The sequence below is a fragment of the Lycorma delicatula genome, chromosome 1 (genome assembly GCF_047948215.1).
Source record: "Lycorma delicatula isolate Av1 chromosome 1, ASM4794821v1, whole genome shotgun sequence".
Classification (NCBI taxonomy): Eukaryota; Metazoa; Arthropoda; class Insecta; order Hemiptera; family Fulgoridae; genus Lycorma; species Lycorma delicatula.
This window is the reverse complement of record NC_134455.1, coordinates 140,312,762-140,336,168: the sequence shown is the minus strand read 5'-3', so window position 1 is coordinate 140,336,168 and position 23,407 is coordinate 140,312,762. Positions and strand designations below refer to the sequence as shown.

General features: G+C 33.2%; 1 protein-coding gene across 2 annotated transcripts; it reads left to right on the top strand.

The window, feature by feature from the left end:
* Window positions 1-22,958, top strand: heix (UbiA prenyltransferase domain-containing heix). Of its 2 annotated transcripts, XM_075362604.1 has the most exons (4): window positions 4-154; window positions 5,206-5,328; window positions 12,745-12,950; window positions 21,099-22,958. In XM_075362604.1, the coding sequence occupies exon 4, from the start codon at window positions 21,103-21,105 to the stop codon at window positions 22,063-22,065; it is 963 nt and encodes a 320-aa protein (XP_075218719.1). In that variant the 5' UTR covers window positions 4-154; window positions 5,206-5,328; window positions 12,745-12,950; window positions 21,099-21,102; the 3' UTR covers window positions 22,066-22,958. The 2 variants fall into 2 exon arrangements, with proteins under 2 accessions (XP_075218710.1, XP_075218719.1); XM_075362595.1 differs by lacking the exon at window positions 5,206-5,328 and having other exon boundaries at window positions 1-154.
* Window positions 22,959-23,407: the final 449 nt, after the last annotated feature.

Here is a 23,407-nt window from a genome sequence, read left to right as displayed (position 1 = left end):
CGTCATCATTCCCGCTGTTGTTTGCTATGGTGTGTCGTATTGGTTTCATAACCTAAAATATATTTGAATGTGGAAAATGATAGGTTCTATCGTTTCAAAAAAGTACGTGAGATTGATTACTGTAACTTAACAGATTTGATATTTTTATTACAGGGTAAGTTCAGGTTCAGTTGTTGATTATTTGATGATAATTAATTTAACAAATATTTGTTCGAACTATTTGACCTATTGAATATTTTAGTTTTATTGAATTGCGTATTTCGCCTTTTTTCGAAGTTGTTTCACGCTATTAAGAGTTTAATTTAACCCAAATTATAAATAACGCGTTTGTTATGTATTTAATTTTGTAACTCGTATGTCTTTATTAGATTAACGTATATTTGATGATTTGGTTGTAAGCTTAACATCTTAAACTATTAACCCAGAATGAAGTGACATTCTTAATTTCCTACGAATTGTACAAGTAAACAAAACTGAACTCTCTTGTGCAAGTTTCATTGCTGCTGAAGGTGTGTCAACATAGTCATAATTTCCTGCACTTCTATATAGAAGAAATTAGGCCTCTTATCAACATTTCTCATTAATATCCTTTCTTTCACTGTGTGCTGCCATTATATTCATTTCCGGCCTGTTGTTTATCTGTGCAGCGCTGTACTCCTTGTTCTGTAAATTACTTATCGAAAATAATCTATTTACCTATTTGCCCAGATTGTGTTTCCCATCTGGTACTATTATAACTGCTGTTTTGTTCTGCCATTTTTATGGATAGGTTCATTTTTAATTAAATCTCTGTTTAACTGGTTTTTGGGTATTATTCATTGAACATTCATCAAAGTTGACATTGAATATGAGTTTGACCTTTATTAAAGATTGCCCTGTTTATTTTTAACTATTTTTTTAATGTATGGCATTGATTTTAATATTAAGTAAACTTATAGTAAAGATGTTAAGGGATGCCGATTGCCCTCAGCATTTACCATTTTGCATATTTCATTCATTAATATATTCATACTCAAAATACATTTTAGAATTAAAAATTTTGTAGATATATTATGTTTTTTTTTTTTTAAATTAAAATGCATTAAATGCTTATTCACTATGTTGTACATATTAAAATTAATAAAGGCTGACCATTAAGTTTATGGAGTTGAAAATAGTTCAAAATCTATTTAAAAAAAGCACTTCTATTGCTTAGATTTAATGGCCTGATAAATTATTTTAAAATTATGTTCCATGTGGCTGTTAAACAATAAAAAGAAGGATTTTATTGTGTGCATGTTACTTATTTATCTACATTACTTTTCTGTGTAGTTACCACCATATTAGGAAATCACACCAGTGATACCAGCTTTTGCCAACTTTCATCTAAAACCTTTACTGCCAGTTATTAACCCAATCTACGATCTCATTAGTTGGGTAGCTGTTAACTTTCTTAGATGGGGGGGATAGAAAGAAGTGCTTTAGGGAAAGTTAACTTTATCAGCCCACCACTAATGACAGACTAAGCAAATTGTCTTCTCCCCTTACACCTGAATGAGTTGCTACTGCACACCATCCTTGAGTTGAGGCATTGTGTTTTCTGCATAGTGCTCATTCACTTCCTTGAACTAGGTACCACTAGCATATTATTATTGCCAATTTTACTACTGCTTCCTTCGTAAGTTGTTTTCAAGTGCTGAGTGCTCAGATAGAACTTCATCTTGGTGAAGAGACTTAACACCTCAACAATCCTGGGATACATTTGCAGAATAATCACGCCATGTTACTGTAATGCAGTGATTCTCAACCTTTATAGCTTCACGACCCTCAAAAGTAAAAAAAAATTGAATGGATATTTTGCAACCCCAACCCTTTCATTCTTTTTCCTGTTTAGCCTCCGGTAATTACCTTTCAGATAATACTGAAGAGGATGAATGAGGATGATATGTATGAATGTAAATGAAGTGTAGTCTTGTAAGTCTCAGTTCGACCATTCCTGAGATTTGTGGTTAATTGAAACCCAACCACCAAAGAACACCTGTATCCATGATCTAGTATTCAAATCCGTGTAAAAATAACTGACTTTACTAGGACTTGAATACTGGAACTCTTGACTTCCAGATCAGCTGATTTGGGAAGACGTGTTCACCACTAGACCAACCCGGTGGGTTAACCCAATGAAACCGAGTTAAAACTATTTATCTGGGTTGATAGCAATGAATATGAACATGCATGTATCAAGTGAACAAACATGAACAATTTACAGGTTCCAAATTGATATGTACGTTCTCCTTGTAGTTTCTTCTGCTTGCATAATATTTGCTTTGAGAACGTCTTGTTTGAACATAAAATAAATTCTGTTGGACAAGTATTTCCTGGAAGATAAATATGACTTCTCAAGAAGAATTGTCATTTATCACTTGAAACAATTTGCTTTTTTGTGTTTCTAACACAGATCCATATATGGAGAAACTTTTAAATGAAAGACAAACGCAACCATCTCATTAATTAATTTTTTTTACAGATGTACATATAAATATAAGTAAAATGTTTACCATAAATGATTTTTTCTCGTAAAATAATTTCATTATTGTTTATGTGTAGAGTTGTAGGTTAATTTTATAACCTCCCTTTCACATCACCTCGACCCCCAGGTTGAGAAATGCTGCTGTAATTTATGGACAGTTACTGTAATGTAGTGTACAGACTGTTGACATTGGCCATTTTTCATTGACTGCTGCTTTACCAACATTGAGCAAATAGCACAGAAAATGGGCTTATTATGTGAATATAAATGTAGGTGATTAATTGCAAATTTTGTGTTGCTACAGTACCCAGTTTGCTTTCAAATAGCCAATTGTAGGTTAATTTTGGAGTAGTCTTCTAATCTTAGATGATCAGGCTGGAGCTGTAATAAGCTTATTATTATATTTATAAAAACATTTAAACTTTCTCATTTTTACTAAGATAATGTCTGAGCTAAGAAAGCATAATTGTCTTTGTTGGTTTAAAATAGCTGCAACATATTTTGGGCTGTTAAAAATGATCAAAACATGAAATTATTGTTGTGACTGTTTCCTTCCTAAAGATTTTAATTTGTTTCAATTCATTCAATACTTAAATACAGATTTCTTAAGTTTGTTTTATATCATTATCTAAGTTTTAACTTTCTTAAAAAAAACTTTTTTTTCCAGTTGAACGTAAATAATTTTTTTTCACAGTAGAACATTTATATTTAATGATTTTTCTGATGAACGTAAATAATTTTTTTTCACAGTTGAACATTTATATTTAATGATTTTTCATAAAATTTTCTATTTTAAGACAGCAGTCAGTACAGTCGTTTAATTTGAAAGATAACTGCTTAATGAATGATCTAATCAAATTTTGAAGCCCACTTCCAGACTAGAGATTTAAATTTAAAGAAAAATTATTGAAGTGGTAACTCTGTACCTCTAATGTTAATCTTATTTTTTATGAAAAAAGAGTACTAATGAAATTATGCATTTACATCGTTTTTAAGATTTTAATTTTAAGGAAATATAATATAATCATAAAATTTTATTGGACAGTCTTGTGGCTGTTAACTTTCTTAGATGAAGGAATGGAAAGAAGTGCTTTAGGGAATTTTAATTTTAAGGAAATATAATATAATCATAAAATTTTATTGGACAGTCTTGTGGCTGTTAACTTTCTTAGATGAAGGAATGGAAAGAAGTGCTTTAGGGAACCTTAACCACCATTACTGACAGACTAAACACATTGTCTTCCCTCTTACACCTGAATAAGTTGCTCCTTCTCTGTTTAGCCTCTGGAACCACCTTAAGGTATTACTTAAGAGGATGAATGAAGATGATGTGTGTGACTGTAAATGAAGTATAGTCTTGTTCAGTCTCAGGTCAACCATTCCTGATATGTGTGTTTAATTGAAACCCAACCACCAACTGCACATCATCCTTTAGACACCATAGTGCTCATTAGACCTGTGGTCTAAGTAGCACTAGCTTATTATCATTTAGCCAATTTTACGAGCGCTTTCATCCTCATTGCCCCAGTACACTCTCGTTTAAACTTTTTTAATTCAAACTTCTTTTTATTTTAATAAGTCAGTCTGTTAAGTACATATCATCCTCTGTGGATTACTACAAAGCTAAATATCATCCTCTGACTCCATATCATACATATGACCTAGATATAATAAAAAAGAGAAAAAGAGAGAGCCTTGTTTCCCAGTATTGTATGCAGATAGCATTTTAGGTAGATTTTATAAGAAAGCTACGCATTGTAATGGGTACCATGATTCGACTTCCAGAAAATTTTGACATATCTTTGCATTTCACATTCCCCTGACCCCAAAATCAGTGTCATTTCAAAAGTTATATAATTCATTTTATATATATGTGTATATATATATATATATATAATTCATTTTATATATATGTGTATATATATATATATATATATATATATATATATATATATATATATATTTCTGCTGTAATTTTGCGCCAATCACTTTCAAATCGATAGATAGAATATAATGTCCCAAAATCTCAGGCAAATTCATTAATGGACAAAATCAGACCGTGGTGGTTGAAATGGGGGGCTTTTTCAAAAATTCAAAATATTACTGTAACTTTCTTATTAAGTAAAATATCGAATTCGTTTAAAGTTCCTTCTATTCTTTGGATAAGGGCCTAAAACTTATACGAGTAAAGTTTTTTGATATCACCAATCATTGGCCCAGGGGGTTTAAAAGTGGGGTCTCGAAGACAAAAAAAATCATATCTCCCTTAATAGCTAAATTATCAAATCGGTTTAAAGTAGTCATTAGCCCTCTAAATGTTACCCAAAACTTTTGTCTGAAACAATTTTTGATATGACCAACCCTTACCACAAGGGATGAACAAAATGTTGCTGGAATTGAAAGAAGATGGGGCTTGTCGTATGCTAAACATGTGAAACTTTTTTTCACATTGAGTACAACCATTGTTATATTGAGTAAATTTGAAGTTTTTCTTAACTTTAAAGTGGAAATGTATTTTATCCCCCACTTAGCGCCGGTGAAATCTACCTTCGCCTTCCGGCATGCCAAAAGGGATTTTGTGTATGGGTAATGGCTTCATCACCACTTCACAATCTTCACAATTATAAAAAATATAAAGTTTTTAAAAGAATATATTTTTGACTTATATGTTTATTGATTTTTAAAAAATTTTGTTGCAGAAGCTTAATATTGAGTCTGTGATGTATGAAAATCAGTTCAATACTTGCAAATAGATTACTGTACTGTTCATCACTACTCATTTGTAATGCAAAAGAAGTAATAAATTAAAATTAATTTAACAGGTCTGTTAAATTATAATGATTCTACATTGCCAATACAATAAGTAGTTATAATAATCAATTTATGTTAAACTTTCAACAAGTAAGATTTAAGACTTTTGTGTAATAAACTACAAAATATGTTCTCAAATTTTATTGAACATAATGTTATGTTAGTTAGTCTGTTTTCTCTTATCACCATGTCAAAATTGTCTGAAATAGCTGTTAACAGAGAACTAAACTTTTATTTATTTATTTATTGATAAAATACTTATTTGGGCTTTTCTAACAGTAATATATCTGGACAAATGGAGAAATTTGCCCAATGAACTGAATCTAAACAAACTTCATTTATCAATTCTTATCCCACTATCATTTCACTAGATCAAATCTAGAGTTGTAACTCAGGACCTAGTCCCACCACAGGTGACCCTTGACAAACAACTATGAAAGCTCTTTTAAGGATTACTCCACCTGCTGAACCAAGCAACACCAGATTTCAGAGAAGGCAGCACTCAGATATGGTGGGCTGCCACTTAGAAGGTAACATGCAATTGGAAGCATTGGAATGCCCTAACACTGCACACACAAACAAGAACAATACAAAATCAAACTGAAGCAAATAACCTACAATTGCACAATTACCTACAATTTCTCACTCATGCACGATAAAAAAAAATAATATCCGACCTAATGGTCCTACAGAAAATTCTCGTCATGGGACTGCAGGAAATCAGAAACACCAATTAGAATGCCTTGGAATCTCAAGGTTATAGGTTATAAAAAGGTGTAATTGGAAAGAGAGTAATAAAAAGTGACCCACAGTTTGGAACAGGCTTTTTGATCAGCCTCATAATACACTCCGTATAAGAATTCAAGTCATAATCCCCCAGAATCATAACACTCACCCTAAAAGCATCTAATAAAATCTACACCATATTAAACACCCATTCCCCCACTAATAATAAAAACAAATCTCTAAAAATCTGTGAAGAAACAGAAAAGTTTTGGATTTACTCAGCCAGACTATAAATCACATCCCCAAAAATCAGGTTAAACAACTAATCTGAGACTTCAACTATCAACTATGCTGAGAAAGAAGATACTACAACATCATCGGAAAATGGCCTGCCCAAAACAGAACAAATGAAAACAGACAGACTGTTTAATCTCTGCAGAAACCATAATCTAATCTCAAAATCTACATATTTACAGAGGAAACCTCAAAATTTAGAAACACCCTGACTACACCAAAGGAGAGTGTCTACATTAATGTCAACTATAACATGTCTTCATGGACAAACACAAAGAGATTTACAACTTAAAAGTCCGTCCTCCAAGGAGTAGACAACAGCTCAGATCACTATGTAATCAAGATTAAATAAATTCCCAAAAGAAACAAAACAAACCCTCTAAAACTAAAAGAAAAATACATCCTACCCAACTTATCAAGAATGAAAGTTACCAAAAAAATTGCAGTCATGGTTGTTGAAGAGGAAGACCTATTCAACAACCTTAAACAAATCGCAGAAGAATTGTCCGCAATAAGACCCAGTAAAAAGCATCAAAGCAAGTACAACAAAACAGTAGAGAAGAGACATCAAACATGGCTATTACACCAATCCCAAAAATCAGAAACATCCTTCCAAAAAAAAAAAAAAAAAGAAACCACGTGAACCCTAAGGAAAATAAAAAAACATAAAAACACACTGAAATCAATATAGGAACTCAACAAAACACAGTTTGGAAACTGCCACAAATCCTTCAAAACCCTCAACCCTACTAATGAAGAATAAAAACCATAACCTGGCCCATAACAATAAAGACAGTGCGGAATCCTAGCTAAATATTTCAACATACTCCTACATTTTTTTTTTATCGATATTGCGGAGAAATACTATTTACGTTCCCCCACAAGAAGGAGGAGTGTCAGACTCGCACGAGTTCGGCTAGATGTACACATAGAGCCTATGTGTACCCGCACCCTTCTAACTAAAACTCCGGTTTCACCGTTCCTCTCCACCCGGGGCTGGTTTTGCAATTAAGTATATCACAACCCTGGGAGCTGACAAGGCAGCTGGGGGCTTAGGAGTCCCATAGCTTCATCGCCGCCGCCCACCCGCGTTAGCACGGACGACGGCGACCCCACTGAAGGCTGTCCCTCACCCCCTCGCCAACCAACGCTTGATGCTACCTCTAACAGCTACATTATTGTGACTGTTTCTTCTCGGACTGTTTTAGTTCACTGCTTCAACTAATTAACTAGATTCTAATCAATAATCTAGATAACATAATGATTTACCGACTGTACTCACATTGGCTAGTATTCACACACTACGTCGCTCTTTACCTTCCTTTTGGACATAACTTGCTACTTGTTCAGAGGCTACCAGAGTCCCCCCGCTTCATCAGTACCACCCATCCATGTAAACACAGATGAGTGGCAGCTCCATGAGGGGCTGTCTTTCACTCCATTGCAACACTCGACCCGGCTGCAGGGTTTCCGTTGTGTATTCAACTCGCTTGTCGTCTAACTCTCCCCTTGTCTCATCATTTTCTTTCTGTTGTAACACTCGCAGACAAAATTAGCCACGGCCGCAAATCGGTCACTTCCCATTAGCATTATATTAATCACATTGTCAGGATTAATTTCTCCTGTTACTGCTGTGCACTCTCGTCTTTCCTTCTCCCATCTACTACAGGAAAAGATGACATGATCTACTGTTTCTCTTTCACCGCAGTACCGACACTCCGGACTATCTCCTCTGTGTCTCAAAAACAAGTACGCTCTGAAGGAGCCGTGGCTGGTCAGGAACTGTGCGAGCCAGTAATTTAGCTCACCGAATTCCCTCCCGATCCTTGGCCCAATCTCGCATATTAATCGTCTTCTCCATTCACTTTTACGCGAAACAGTTCATCTTATCTGCCATTCCTCTAATAGCTCACAATCTGCTTCCTCTTTACTCATACATTCGTCTATCGTCACCCGTGAATCAGCCAACTGCTGCAGCGGAAACACCCCGGCGACCACGAATGAAGCCTTCGTGGACACCGAGGAGTAGGCTTACGCAATTCTCAGGGCTATCTTCCTTTGTACTCCCTCCAGCAGTCGTCTGTTACGATCATACCTCAAAGCTCTGTACCACACCGGTACACCGTATAGTAAAATGGAATTTACAACATGGGAATACAATCTCCTTTTAGAGGCTCGCGGCCCAGTCATAGTTGTCAGCAAACTGTTCAGGCTTTGGACGACTTGTTCGGCTTTTACCCGAACTTCCTGGATGTGAAACATGAAGGACCTCCTGTAGTCCAACCACAACCCGAGGTATTTTGCAGTCTTAACTTCCTGGATCGGTCACAATCTGTATAAGACCTATACTTCTTCTACCCGTCATAGAGATAGCCCATGTGTTTTCCCATGTGATAATCGAAGGGCTCTGACTTTCATCCATCTACTTATCATGTCTAAAGCTTCATTAGCCGCCTTCACATCTTTCTTTGCTGTAACCACCAAATCGAGGTCGTCGGCAAACGCTACTGCTTTCATCCCTTCTGGGTACTCTAGGCATAAGATACATACTATTCCATAGTATAGGGCCCAAGACTGAGTCCTGGAGTACCCCACTAGGAACTTTGAACTTGAGCTCATTGTTGCCCGTATGATGCACCAAGATACTCTCCCGCAGATATCTTTGAATCAGTCTTCTCAGGTATGCGGGCACATTGACTTCTTTCAGCACCTTGAATATAGCCTCTCAGCTGAGAAAATTGAATGCATTGTGAACATTACCAATATGACCAATGGAATTTGACGCATACGCCAAGTACCTTTTGCCATGTTATCGACAATTTTCATCACCTCTTTTACAGCATCAGTGGCATATTTCCTCGACCAGAAACCAAATTGCTGTTGACTAAGGCCACCTCTCTTTTCAATGTACTTTGTCAGCCTCGCCTCTAACATTTGCTCCAATAGCTTGCAGAGATTGTTAACTAAACAGATTGATCTGTATGGTACTGCGCCCTCCAGCGCTCCAGGTTTCTGTATTAAGACCAGTCGCGATGTCTTCCAAGAAGTAGAGATAAAATCACCCTTTAACATGTTATTCATTACGTCTAGTATAGTAACTGGAGCTTCCTCTACCAGGATCTGGACATCTTCAACCGAAATGCCATCCGGACCTGATGCAGCTTCAGTTTTTTACTTAGTCTTAAGCTCTTGCATGGTAAACAGCGGTATATCATCAGCTACTATTTCTTCTCTGGTAGGCTCTGTTCATTCCAGAAAGAGCTTCTCAATGTATTCACGTACCTTATCCTTCGCAATCACTGGTAACCATCAACCTAATCTTCCTGATACCAACTGGTAGCCTCTCCCCCACAGATTTGCTTAATTCCTTCCAACATTCAGTCTAGGCTTTTATAATAGCTGATACATACACAGATCTGGCTTCCATGTACTCCTTTTTGGCATGGTTTTACAAGACTGACAGTCATATCTATTTGCTCTTTGTAGTAACACTTTGGGATTCCCAGGCTCTTTTACGTAGTAATTCTGATTCAGGTCCCCACCAGTATGCGTGTCTTTTTTCTGGTACTTTTACTAGAATTCTTGCCTTATCGCATTCTGCGGTGACTATTGCTGTCAATTCTTCTGGAACTACTATGTCAGCCAACTTTACACCTATCACTTCGGAAAACCGTATACACCCACTCCTCAAGGTAATTACTCTTTCTGGCTTCACTAGCCTTGGTTCCATTGCGACCTCATATGCTATTATGAGGTGATTTGACAGGCTTTCTTCTTCTAGTATTCTCCAGTTACATAGGGTGGAGACATGCTCTTCGGAAATAAAGGTGAAGTCAATCACTGAGCTTGCATTCCCACGACAAAAAGTTGGCTCATCCTCGTTCACGCATGTCAATCTTAAAGCATCGATTTTATCAGCTAGATACTGTCCCCGCAATCTCTGGTGACGTTACATTAACATACTCCTAAATTGGAAAGAACCCACAGAACTCCTAAATTTCAACACCCCATCCTAATAACAACACCACTGGAAGACATCTACCCCACCACAATAAATTAAGTCTACCATGCATTGGGTGAGATGAAGAATTACAAAGCGGCAGAACATCAGACCTTTGTACAGATCTGGAAAAGTGCAGGAAGATCAGTAAAAATCACCCTTCATCAACAAACCTGTCAAAATCTGAACCAAAGAAGAACTACCAGAAACTGGATGATAGCCCTCATCCACCCGCTAGACAAAAAAGTAGATACAACAGACCCAAACTGCAGGGGAATCTCACTCCTAAACACAACATACAAAATTCTTTCAAGAATCATCCTTAGCAGGATTAACTCAAGAAAGACCTAGAAGAATATTAGGAAGGTTTCAGACCCTGGAAGAGCTGTCCAAACTATATTATGAGTCTCAGGCTAATAATGGATTACAACAAAAAAAGAAGCAGAGACATTGTGATAACGTGTGTAGATTTCAAGAATGCATATGATTGCATCCACAGAGAATCACTACTAAAAATTCTAAGACAGCCCGGACTCCATCCCAAATTAATAAACATGATAAAACTGACCTTGATAAACATAGTCAAAAGGGAAATTCAGAGAAGAAGAACGCTCAGAATTATTTGAGATCAAAACAAGACTGCACCACAGCAATGGACTGTCACCATTTCACTACTATTCACTGTAGTTTAATAGTAGGGGTGAAATTAGTGTACCCAAAAACCAACACAATTAAAAGAAATAAACATAAACTATAATAAAGTTAAAATAGTAACTCAATTTAAATCTCCCTGAGAAATAATAACAAACAACCTGAACAAAATCCTCTATCCAAACAAGAACAAACTAGCTAAAGCACAAAAATTAACCTGGTACACCTAGAATAAAAAAGCCTATCCATAAACACAAAAATAAGACAATACTCTTTTACCTGAATGAACAATCAAAGACTGACAGACTCCAGAAAATTGAAAGTAGGATTTGAAGAATCTGCATCAACAAAAAGTACCAGAAAGACTGGTAGTGGTGGATCATGCCCTACAATGAGTTAGTATCCATCACTGATACAATGTGTAAGAGAATACTAGGATTCTGTGGACACATCATGAGATTGCAAGATCTGAGACTTCTGAAACAGCTGATAGTCTTGACTAAAAAAAACACCAAGAAAGGATGCAAATAGATCAGAGAAATAAGAGAGGATCTGAAAGAAATTGGCCTTACACCAGAAGATACCATAGACAAGATAAAATTATACAAAAACACTCGCAAGAAAGAAACTCACAACATGAACATTTTCAACACCAGAAAGGGCTTTGAGATCGGAACATGTGAAAAAGTACTGGGAGGACCGCAAGGCCCAAACAGCCCCTTCGAAGGACTTGAATCATGGACTGACTAAAGTGATCCTATGCAGTTATAAAAAATGAAAGATTTTACCTTAAGAAAAGTTTAAGGAATTTATAATTCCTTAAGAAAATCAGGCCTTCTGGCTCCCAAGTGGCTGTAGCTCACCAGTCCCTGCAACAAACCTTGAAATAGTGACATATTCAGACTGGCTTTTTCAAAATTTCATCTATTTTAAGGAAAAAATAAAAATATATTTTGGTGTCCAAAAGGTTCAGGCCCCCTCTGAGCTCAGTAGTGTCCTCTGAGCTTCAGCCCCCCTCCATAAATCTATTGTTACTACAGAGATAGTTAATGTTATATAAGTATTAATAGATTGCTTTATCAAACTTTGAAAAAAATAACGTAACTTAAAATATTTCTTAAGTTTAGATCATACTTCTGTGAAATTACACTCAAGTGTAAGTTTGGTAGAAGTTTAATTAACTACTGCCAACCCTAAATAAGTAATATTTTTTTTGTGGTTAAAGATAACAGATTCAGGACAACATTGGCATTTCAGATATAACAATTTATACAGAATTCAGTGATATGGCTAGATTTCAACTTTTTTAACTCCAGAAAATGTTGTTTATAGCTAATTGTTGTTTATTATTTATTAATTTCTGCATTTCATTCAGAAATGCAACTATAATCCAGAGATTATCAGTGAAATATCGATTAAAATATTATAGTAATTATTATTTAAAAACAAGATATGTTTACAACTACGAAGCAAACATAGATAAATGTTATGAATTAATAAATAAAGCATTTCATTTCATTTTTACATAGACAGTACATATTAACTATCCTAGAAACCTGATGTTTTGTATAAATTACATTGAAGCTAATGTAATGTATCTTAAATTTAGAACTAGGATTTTTTTTCAGCACAAATAATTGTTACAAAATTAATTTTAATTAATATAAATTTGTAAATCATCTTTTTTAATAATAAAAAACTTAAGTAGTAAGTAAAAGTTCATAAGTGCAAATTACTCAGCATTTCCTTTTTCTAGGACTCTCTGCAGATGGGCTTATTGCAGCAATATCAGTGATATCCTACTTTTCTTGGCAGATGGGCCAGTTTTGCAGATTGTGAATTATTTGGGGTTGAACAGTTTTCTTCATGGAGACACTTGCTCAAAATATTGACAATAGTTTGAAAAAGTGAATGAGGTCGATTTGCTAAGCGCTGCTGAACACAGGTGCTTCTTAGTCCAAAGTGAGTATCTTTTTGCAAACTTTTCTTTAAATATATCTTCTTTGTATATTATGTACAAATTTACCATTATATCATTACACAAAAGACAGATCTAGATTATCTTTTCACCTTCCTCTTCAGTGACATACAGTTGCCCATCTGGTCTATAGTGTTAACCTTAGCTTTTTTGATTTTTAAATCTCGGTTATTGTGGGTTTTTTAAGGTTTTGTCATTGCAGTGATTATTTTCTTAACATGTTGACAGACAAAAACAACTTTTCTTATCATTTTGTGGGAAATGAAGACTTAGCCAGTCATGATAAATTACACTGGTCAATATAAAATTGGAAACTGCAAGGGAATAGGTGTTCTATACAGTATTTTATATGCTGAATCTGAATATATATTTCAAAGCAATCCATCACGTAACATTCTTAAGTTACAACCCCGTAAGTTTATTTCTTCACTCATTCGTGGAACAAATAAATCAGTAGGTAAATAAACAGACCGTATGGTAAATAAATCAACATACAGACCCTATGTTTGCTTATTCACATCTGATTTGTATTGTGATGCATGCTGTAGACCTATATTTGAAACATTACAGTCGAATGAAGTCATTTCATGTCAAGCCTGACATGTATAGACAATATGATGAAATTTTCTTCAGTATGAGTTCAGCTCTTGGTATGACTTGCTGTGTTCTTTAGTTGTAGTAATGGTTTTATCATATATATTATAAAGATTCTTTCCTAAGTGATGCCATAAATTTAGTGAAAGATTTTTGTGACAAAATAACATTTTGTGTGGGGTGCATGCGCATGCTGTGTTTAATTGCACTCCATGGTGAAGTAATATTATGAAGTATTCTAAGTAATTAAGTATTTATAAATTAAAACTTAATTATTTTTATAATTAAGAAATTATCTCTGTAATATTTCAGATTAATTTCATTCATTAAAACGTTTTGAATTTTACATTGAATAAAAATCAGGCTTGTAAAAATTTTCCAAATACTTTTTTGTTATGTTTGCGGAGAATTCACCATGAAAGCCAGTATCAAATCTGCTTAAAACATTATTTTGACTGTCCCTTGGGAGACCAAGATAAATTCTGGGCTCCACATGTAGTTTGCATCAAGTGCTACATTAAATTAACCCAGTGGTTAAAACACAAAAAAGAACATTTGCCGTTTTGCTTACCTATGATGTGGCAAAGCCTACTAACCATTATGATGACTGCTATTTTTGCTTAACAGATTTTACTGGTTTCATTTCACACAATAAAAGCCGTATTTCATACCGAAATGTTCATTCAGTTATGAGACCAATACTTCATGGTGTTAATTCACCAATTCTGATTGCTCCAACTTCTTGGGAAGAAATTTTGATTCCCCAGAAGGCCAACTGATGAATACTCAACTTCAATAGTTATTAATTACATTACAGAAGAATCAAATACTGAATCTCACCTCATCACACAAGCAACATGCAGAACTCCTAGGTTCACATCTTAAAGAATGAAATTTATTAAACAAGGATACTTTAATTTCAGTATATAGAAATCAAAACGAAAATTTACTGAAATACTTTAGAAGAGATGGTTTAATTTGACCCTGCCATGATGTTAGGGGGCTAATATCTGAACTGGACATTGAATATGTTATTCATGATTGGTATTTATTTATAGACTCAACAAAAAAGCTTAAAGACATTGTTACTTCATAACTCGAATAAGTTTTCTTCTATACTGGTAGCATATGCTATAGGAATGAAAGTACATCAAAAGTTTTAAAAGCTATTAGTATGAACACTCATGGTGAATCACTGCTGACCTGAAGCAATAGGACTTCTTTTCAGTTTTTTTTTAGCCTCTGGAACCACCATAAGGTATTATTACTTCAGAAGATGAGTGAGGATGATATGTATAAATGTAAATGAAGTGTAATCTTGTACAATCTCAGGTCGACCATTCCTGAGATGTGTGGTTAATCAAAACTCAACCACCAAAGAATACCCGTATCCACGATCTAGTATTCAAATCCATATAAAAGTAACTGCCTTTTCTAGGATTTGAACCTAAGAACTGTGGACGTCAAAATCAGCTGATTTGCGATGACGAAGTTCACCATTAGACCAACCCCTGGTGGGTTCTTCTCAGTCTCCAGAGTGGCTTTACAAAATATGTGTTTCTTGTGTTTGTGGGATAGTCGGCCTGCAGATGAATTTAAATATTTAGCTGAGGTTTTTTCGAAGTTAATTGAAGCCAAATTAAATGAGGGAATATTCATTGGGCCACAAATAAGAAAATTAATTTGTGAAAATATATTTGACAGCAAATTGAATCCTAAAGAACGAGCAGCATGGAAGTCACTCAAAGATATAATTACTAGTTTTCTTGGAAACAAAAAGCTGAAAACTGTGATCAGCTTATAAATGAACTATTAGTGAATTTTAAATATTTAGGCTGCAGAATGTCATTGAAAATTCATTTTTTACATTCTCATTTGGACGTTTCGCTTTAAACTTGGATGACATCAGCAACAAACAGGAGAAAGGTTCCAACTCACTGGGTTGGTGTAGTGGTGAATGCATCTTTGCAAATCAGCTGATTTCAAAGTTGAGAGTTCCAACGTTCAAATCTTAGTAAAGGCAGTTACTTTTATATGGATTTCAATACTAGATTGTGGATATGGTCAACCTGAGACTGTACTAGATAACACTCATACATATCATCCTCAGTGATTCTCTGAAGTAATACCTGATGGTGATTCCCAGAGGCTAAACAGGAAAAAAAAGGAATAAGGTTCCACCAAGATTATTGCAGATGGAACAACGTTAAAAAGACAGATGGGATGACTCTATGACCGCTGCTGGATGATTAAAATAGAACGCAAAAAGAAATTAAGATAAATGTAAATGTCTGCAAAATGAAGGTCAGAATTTTAATTGTAATTATTATTATTGTATTCTATTACTTAAGATGTTTTCAATATTTTAAAGGGTCATAACTAAAAATCCGAGGATGATGGAAGAAAAACTAAACTAATATAAAATACATTCTAATTCACCTACTTTTATCTCAGTTCCAAGTTTTTTTTTTTTTTTTTTATTCTTACATGTGTTATTAAGCTTATATTGTTTATTTAATTTTTTATTAGCATTTCAGAAAGAATCATCATTATTTTTGTCTCAGTGTATCAACAATTGTTAGTTTGGAAGTCGGTTTAGAAGAGACAGGCAGTTCGTCAAATCATTTGTCTATTATAATGTGTTTTTTTAGAATCACAGATATGTTTGTCCTTTAGTTGTATAAAACATTCTACTTTATAATGTTTTTCTAGCTGTGTTTTTCAGTGTAGAGGAATGTATCAATCATAAATTATTTATTTTGTGCCCATGTCACATACAACAATTTAAGACTATATTTGGTCAATACTATTCCACATTTGCCTCTAATTTATTTATCTATTAGCAAATAGTACCACCCAGACGTTTTCTATTGCATTGTATAAAAATCATACCTCTCTACTTCGTGTGAAATATTCAAGTCTTAGTCTTTTTATTTGTTATCAGTGTCATCAGAATATTTTAATAAATTCAGAATTTATTACTTCATTTGATGCCTGGTGATTATCCTTTAATTTACCAGTTTACCTAAAAAGTTATCAAACTTTGTTAATTAAGATACAGTTGCAATTTTATGTTACAAAGTGGTACTTTTTCAACTATTTTTGTGTTTAATGGTCATCTGTAAAAAGGAAGCTAACCATCCCTTATAAAAGTTAAATTTTCCATTTTGTATTCTCTGCTAGGCCTGAAAGTGTGATTTATATTCCTAGCAGCGAAAGTAGTGTTATGGGATACTAAAGATTTCATATTCCGTTGGTGGCCATCTCTTCAATACTCTTCAAACTCACTTTTTCACAGACCAGAGTGTGTGGGTCAATTTGGGACTGTTGATTGGTGGAATATTGTATGTAAAAAGCAGAGATAAATCATCAGTTCTTAATATTTCACAAGCATCTGAAGCGGATAAGTGAGCCTATTGTATTTTAACTGATGAAGGGATTATAAATATTTGTCTAAATTTGTGTCATCTCTGTTAATCTCTTTGGCATCAGTTGTAATAAAGTCAATGATTCCTGTGTTTATAACAATGTAATCTAATCTAAACAATCCATACAGAAAAGTTATTTAAAATCATAAATTGGAATAATAATGAAAATGGATTTAATTAACTATTTACTTATTTAAAAAATAAACTAATTGCACACTGTTGTATGTAACATGCATACTGTTTTACTGTAAAAATGTGCAAAACACACCATAAAAAAACACAAATCTATGCTGCTACAAATATATTTTGATATCAGTTGAGCAGAGCAGGATGGAACTTATTAGCTTTCTATGGTTAATTATGGCAAAATGGTTGTAGACAGCCTGATACTAAACAAAAAATCATAACTTGACTATTTCTAGAAAACAAAACTCCATCTCTGGTGTTAGGGGATGAGAAAATGTTTTCTTTACTTTGACAAATTTACTGTTGTACATCATATTAAACCCTCTTAAACACAGCTGATTTTTATTCCTAATTGCGAAACCTTTATTGTATTCAACACAAGGATTGAATCACAATTATAAGAAATGCTGGGGCAGAAGTACAAGGCAACATATAGCCATTTCTGTCTTTAAACAAGTATTATATATACTTCTCTATTCAGCAGTATAAATAATTACATAAACCTTTTATTATCTTATACTTAAGTGAGGACTTTGCTAAATTATTTTATACCTTTTATAGTATAATTCCTTTAACATACTGCTGTATAATCATATTGTAATTCTCATGTAACTAATACAATAATTGAAGTATGTTACTAATTCCCTAAAACTCACTTTTTTTTGTTTCTTTGTTAATTATTGTCATTTAATAATATTTATCCATATGATGCAAGATACCATATAAATGAAAATCAAGTAACCTTGCAGATATAAAATTCTTAAAAGAGTTCATGAAATGAAATTGAAATCATAAGCAATTTTACCATAAAGTAAATTTTCTGTAAAAGTTTTCTTTGTATTAAGAAAAACGTTAACAGACAAAATGTGTTAATCAACAATTTAAATGATTATTTTTATTAATAATGGATGTATTTAATCTTGTGATGTAGAGAAAGTCACACAAATTAGGATAACTTCTGGCTTGAGTCCTTAAGTCATTCTGCTGTAATTAGTTAGAGTCTGGTTAGCTGGCTACAAGCACATTTTCATTCTATTAAAATCCTTCTGAACAACCTGCCATTTTTTCAAAAATATAGCTCTTCCTAAATTCTATTTTAAACCTTCTGCAGCCCTTGCTTGTGAAAAACTCTTGACCAAAGTGTGATAAATGAATACTACTAAAAAACAAATTTTTTTTTCTGTGTTTTTATGATAAAAAAAGGCTGCATTTATATATATGTATATATATATATATATATATATATATATAGGTTGAAAAAATTTTTTTTTTCAAAATTAGCACTTAGAAAACTGTAATGTGAAATAAATCAAGAGTTCAAGAAGTAATGCATTTTTATTTAATTACATGAATGAAATTTTAACAAATATGAATTATCTAAATGAAATGAGATTCCTTGCACATGATATGGCAACACTGCCTACTCATCCTTCACGTGACATTTAGCTAAACATCTTATGGACCTTCAGTACGAGATTCAATGTGATTAGCATCATCAGATTATTTTAGTGTGTGTTTTCATTCTGTATGTCACAGAAATGGAAAGGTCCAATTTTAAGGGTTTGCTTCAAGTTATGAAAAAATGCAACTCAAAGTTTTGAAAAAATGAAATAGGTGTAGCGGTGCGTGTATTTTTGGAGGGCCATAAATCCGTTAAAGATGAGCCCTGACATTGAAGATCTTCACCAGTGAAAACCAATGACAATATGTAAAAAGTGGGAGCCCTTATCATCAGACCATCAAATGATAGAATGAAAGAAGAGTATCAAGTCAAATTTTAATCATTCTATGACCCATCATAGTTTTTAACACATGAGGAAAGTGTGTACAGAGATGGTTTCAAAAATTCTTAAACAAGAGAAAGAATCAAAGAACAGTGTTTTGATCTTCTGGAATGCATCCAAAATGACAGGAATTTTTTCAACATCGTTGCAGGTGAAGAAGGTCGTATCGACCTTTGAATATAGTTCCAAAACAAAATATTGAAACTAGGAGTGGTATTCATTGACTCACCATGCTCAAAAAAAGTGAAAATGAGAAAACCTAAGATCAAATGCATTTTTTGGGGTTTTTCAGCAGGCAAGGGATTGGGTTTAAAAGAATGTCAGTTAATCAGTTTACCATTTGTGGGATTTTGCAAGCTTTAAGAAAAATGTTATTTGTGCGTGGCCCACACATTGTTAATACTTAAATGCTCCGTGCACTATGACAATGCCCCTTGTCACATGACAATTCTGTGAATGAATTTTTGGCTAAAAAGGGCATTCCTTAGCTTCCTCCTATTCACCTGTGTTCATGAAACCTTTTATTTCTTTTCCCCAAAATAGATATACACTTCATTCATTCTGGGAGGGTAGAAAACATTGAGAAAAAGCTGTTTGGTTTTTGAACAAATTTTTTTTTCAGACTCAACTAAAATACACATTTCAGTGCGTACGTTCAGCAGTAGTACAAAGGATAGGAGCAACATCTTTAGCAGTTTGTAGCCTCTCATTGGAACTATTTTAAAGGAGATGAAGTTGATTTTTAGTCCAAAATTAAATACAGAATTATACTGAAACCTATCTGAATAGTATTAGTTCTCAGTATAAAATATTTTGGCCAGTGCAAATTATTTTTATCAAACTCTATTGAATTACATATATTTTATTATTTATTAGAAATAATGTTTATTTCATTATTAATTTAAGGGTACATGAGAAAGACAAATGCTTGATTACAAGCTCATTTACAAGTATCATTCAATAATTAAAGACAAACAGCTGTAGAGGCAAAACAGTTTGTAAGAGGATTATGATACTTCAAAACAGTAATTTGTAATCCTGTGATGACTTTTGAATAGATGTTTAAGTAAAATTGTTTTGTTTATAATTTCAAAATCTCATTTAACAATGGTGAGTTCTTTTGAAGTTTGCAAATTAGTTGAATAGTGTGCTTTGATCGGCTTTTTGCTTTCCTAAGGTGTAACACCGGTTAATGTTTACTCGCATTAGTAAACAATATGGACAAAGTTCTATGAACCACAGAAATTTTTACAAGTGCGTACAAAAATTTAAAGACAGTCAAACTTAAGTGACTGATGAGCATCGTTCTGGTCATCCAATTGAAGTTTTAACTCCAGCACTTGAAACTCATGTAGACTCTCTCATCCAAGAAGAGTGACAGACAGTTGATATTATAATTGAAAAATTACAAGTTAGTGTTAGTATATTTCATAACATTATCACAAAGCTAGCTCAAGTACTGTAAAACAAATGCATGATGGATTCCAAGAGAGTTAACACACATGCATTCAAAGTAACACACAAGACTTAACACATGCATAGAACTGAAACAATAGTATCAGCAGGAAGGTAATTTTTTTGCACAATATTCTAACCTGTGATAAGACATGGATTTACCATTATGAACTGAAATCAAAAAGACGGCATGGAGTAGAAGCACACAAGTTTAAGAAAAAACTCCAAACCAACCATCAGCAGGAAAATCATAATGACAGTTTTTTAGGAAGCAAAAGGCCTGGTTTTTGTCAATTTTCTAGATCAGTGAATAATATATGCACATACTATTTTAATGTGCTTTTCACCAAAGGGAAGGCAGCAGTGTTGAAAAAACACTCTGATTCTTAGGCAAAGGCATCACTCTGTTTCACAATATTTCCTGGCATCACACAGCTCAAGTAACTTGGAAACCCATATACAAGAAGTACTACCTCACCCCCACACAGTTTTGGCATAGTCCCATGGATTTTCACTTGTTTGGTTTTCTCAAGGAGACACTTTTGTCACATTGTTTAAATAAGTCGTTATAGCTCCAGAACAGTTTGTGAATTTAATTATTGAATGATCCTTGTGTGTAAATTAGTAGTTGTTAGCTGTTTGAATTTGTAAACAATATATTTATCTTTTTATTATATTTTTTCAGGACCATGATGAATGGGGATTCTCATCATGTTCCAAAAGAAGGAACAAAGAAACCAAAGTTGATGAAATTATCTTCATATGTACTGGCAGTTCGACCATGGTCATTGAGTGCATCATTAATGCCAACACTTTTGGGTTGTGCCATTGCATTCAAGTTTAGTAGTCCTGTAACATCAGAATTCAGTATACTAATACTTTTATTGACACTGTTAACTGTTGTATCTGTCCATGGGGCAGGAAACGTAGTGAATACATATTTTGATTATGTTAAAGGAATTGATGGAAGAAAAAGTGATGATAGGACATTAGTAGATCATATATTATCAAAAGACGAAATTGTGACTCTAGGAGCCATGCTTTACGCTATTGGTTGTGTAGGTTTCATTTTATTGGCAGTTATATCACCAGCAAAAATGGAACATCTTGCACTCGTGTATTTTGGTGGGCTTTCTAGTTCATTTCTTTACACTGGTGGTATCGGTCTAAAATACATTGCCCTTGGTGATGTTATAATTTTAATAATATTTGGCCCTATATCTGTGTTATTTGCATTTATGTCTCAGACTGGCCGGCTAGAATGGGCTACTATTTATTATGCAATACCTCTTGCGCTTAACACAGAAGCTATATTACACAGTAATAATACAAGAGATCTTGAAAGTGATCGACAGGCAGGTATTGTTACACTTGCTATACTTATTGGGCATACATTTTCACATATTTTGTATGCTTTTCTTCTTTTTGGACCATATATCGCTTTTGTTGTTCTTTCAATGCACAATTCCATATGGTTTTTGTTACCACTAATTACACTGCCATCAGCATTTCAAATTGAAAAACGATTTCGTTGTCCAGATACAATTCAAAAAGTACCCCAAGAAACTGCTAAACTGAATTTATGCTTTGGCTTTCTATACGTATTAGCTTTAAGTATAACTGACCCACAACGTCTTCCATTCATTCATTAGTTTATTATGGCAAGATCTTGTACACGAGTTACAATGAATGATTACATAAAATAGTATGATATAATAATTGTAATTACGGTATTTGTAAATGTTTCAAACTGTCTACAAGGGTGCATTGTATATTCACATATTTAACTGATATACTGATTTAACTTATTAAATTATTTATTTTACAGTATTTTAGGTTTAAGTGAAATGTATAAACACCATTTGTATAATAATAAATTTGAAAAATAAATGCATGTAAAATATAATATAAAAATATCTTTTTCTCAAAACATTTTTGTAATAATTTTTACAGATTTTTATTCCTGAATGTTGTAGGAAATGTGTTATATATTTTTTATGTATACATCTTATATTATTATTTTAAAATTTTATGTTAGGGATAGAGTAAATTGGGTATAAGATTTAATTTTTTTCTCTGAAATTGTATTTTTGTTGAACTTTGTTTGAGATGACTACCATTTAAATAAAGTGTATTTGTGTACAATTAATATATTTTTAGCTATTAACATTTTTAAATATAAGATATTATATACATTGTTGTAGAAAATCAATTTCAGTTTTTATTTTGTTGTCAAAGTGGAACAATGGTTCATTTACTGATTAATTTTTCTGATAAGCACTACATTTTGTTATAGAAAAAAATGTTTGTGTATGTATGCATGGGTGCGTACATACAACGGTACTGATCTATTACAGATAAAAAAGAAACAAAGTATTAAGTCTGAATTATTACTTCATTATTTATGTTATTGATAAAATCTCATTAAAGTTCTATAAGTTTAGTTTAGTTGAAAGTAAACTGCATTTATGCAATCCACTTTCTTAATAAGAAAAATAAAAAAATTAAAAATCTGTATTTGCAATCAAATTTATTGCCACCGTTTCTCATGGATAATTTTATTGAAGTCTGAAAAAAATTTATTTTATATTTTATTGCATTAGGTGTAATAAGTAATATGAAATGTAATGAATGCAAATGTATTAATTCAAACTTCAGAGCTATTTTTATTTTTGTTTTAACTAACGATTAGAATTATTTGTGATTGTGATTTTTAATATCAATTAAAGATATTAATTAGTATGAAAATCATTCATTTAGCTAGTAAATACAAGCAGCTTTTTTTTTTGTTCTTTCAGTATGGTTCTTTCATTAAATTAAGTTATTTTTCAATGTAATATTCAGTTCAATGAAATCCAATACACTTGGTTCCCAAGAGTATTATATTTTTTTTTACTTTTTTGTACTCATGAATAATTCTTTGTCTTGAAATTTAATGAGTTTGTTCATTTGTTTTAAGTTGTCTCCATTTGCAACTTCTTGAGGGGTCTAAAC

Coding starts and splice junctions, on each gene's coding strand:
- heix (XM_075362595.1), top strand. CDS start 21,103: ATGATGAATGGGGATTCTCATCATGTTCCAAAAGAAGGAACAAAGAAA.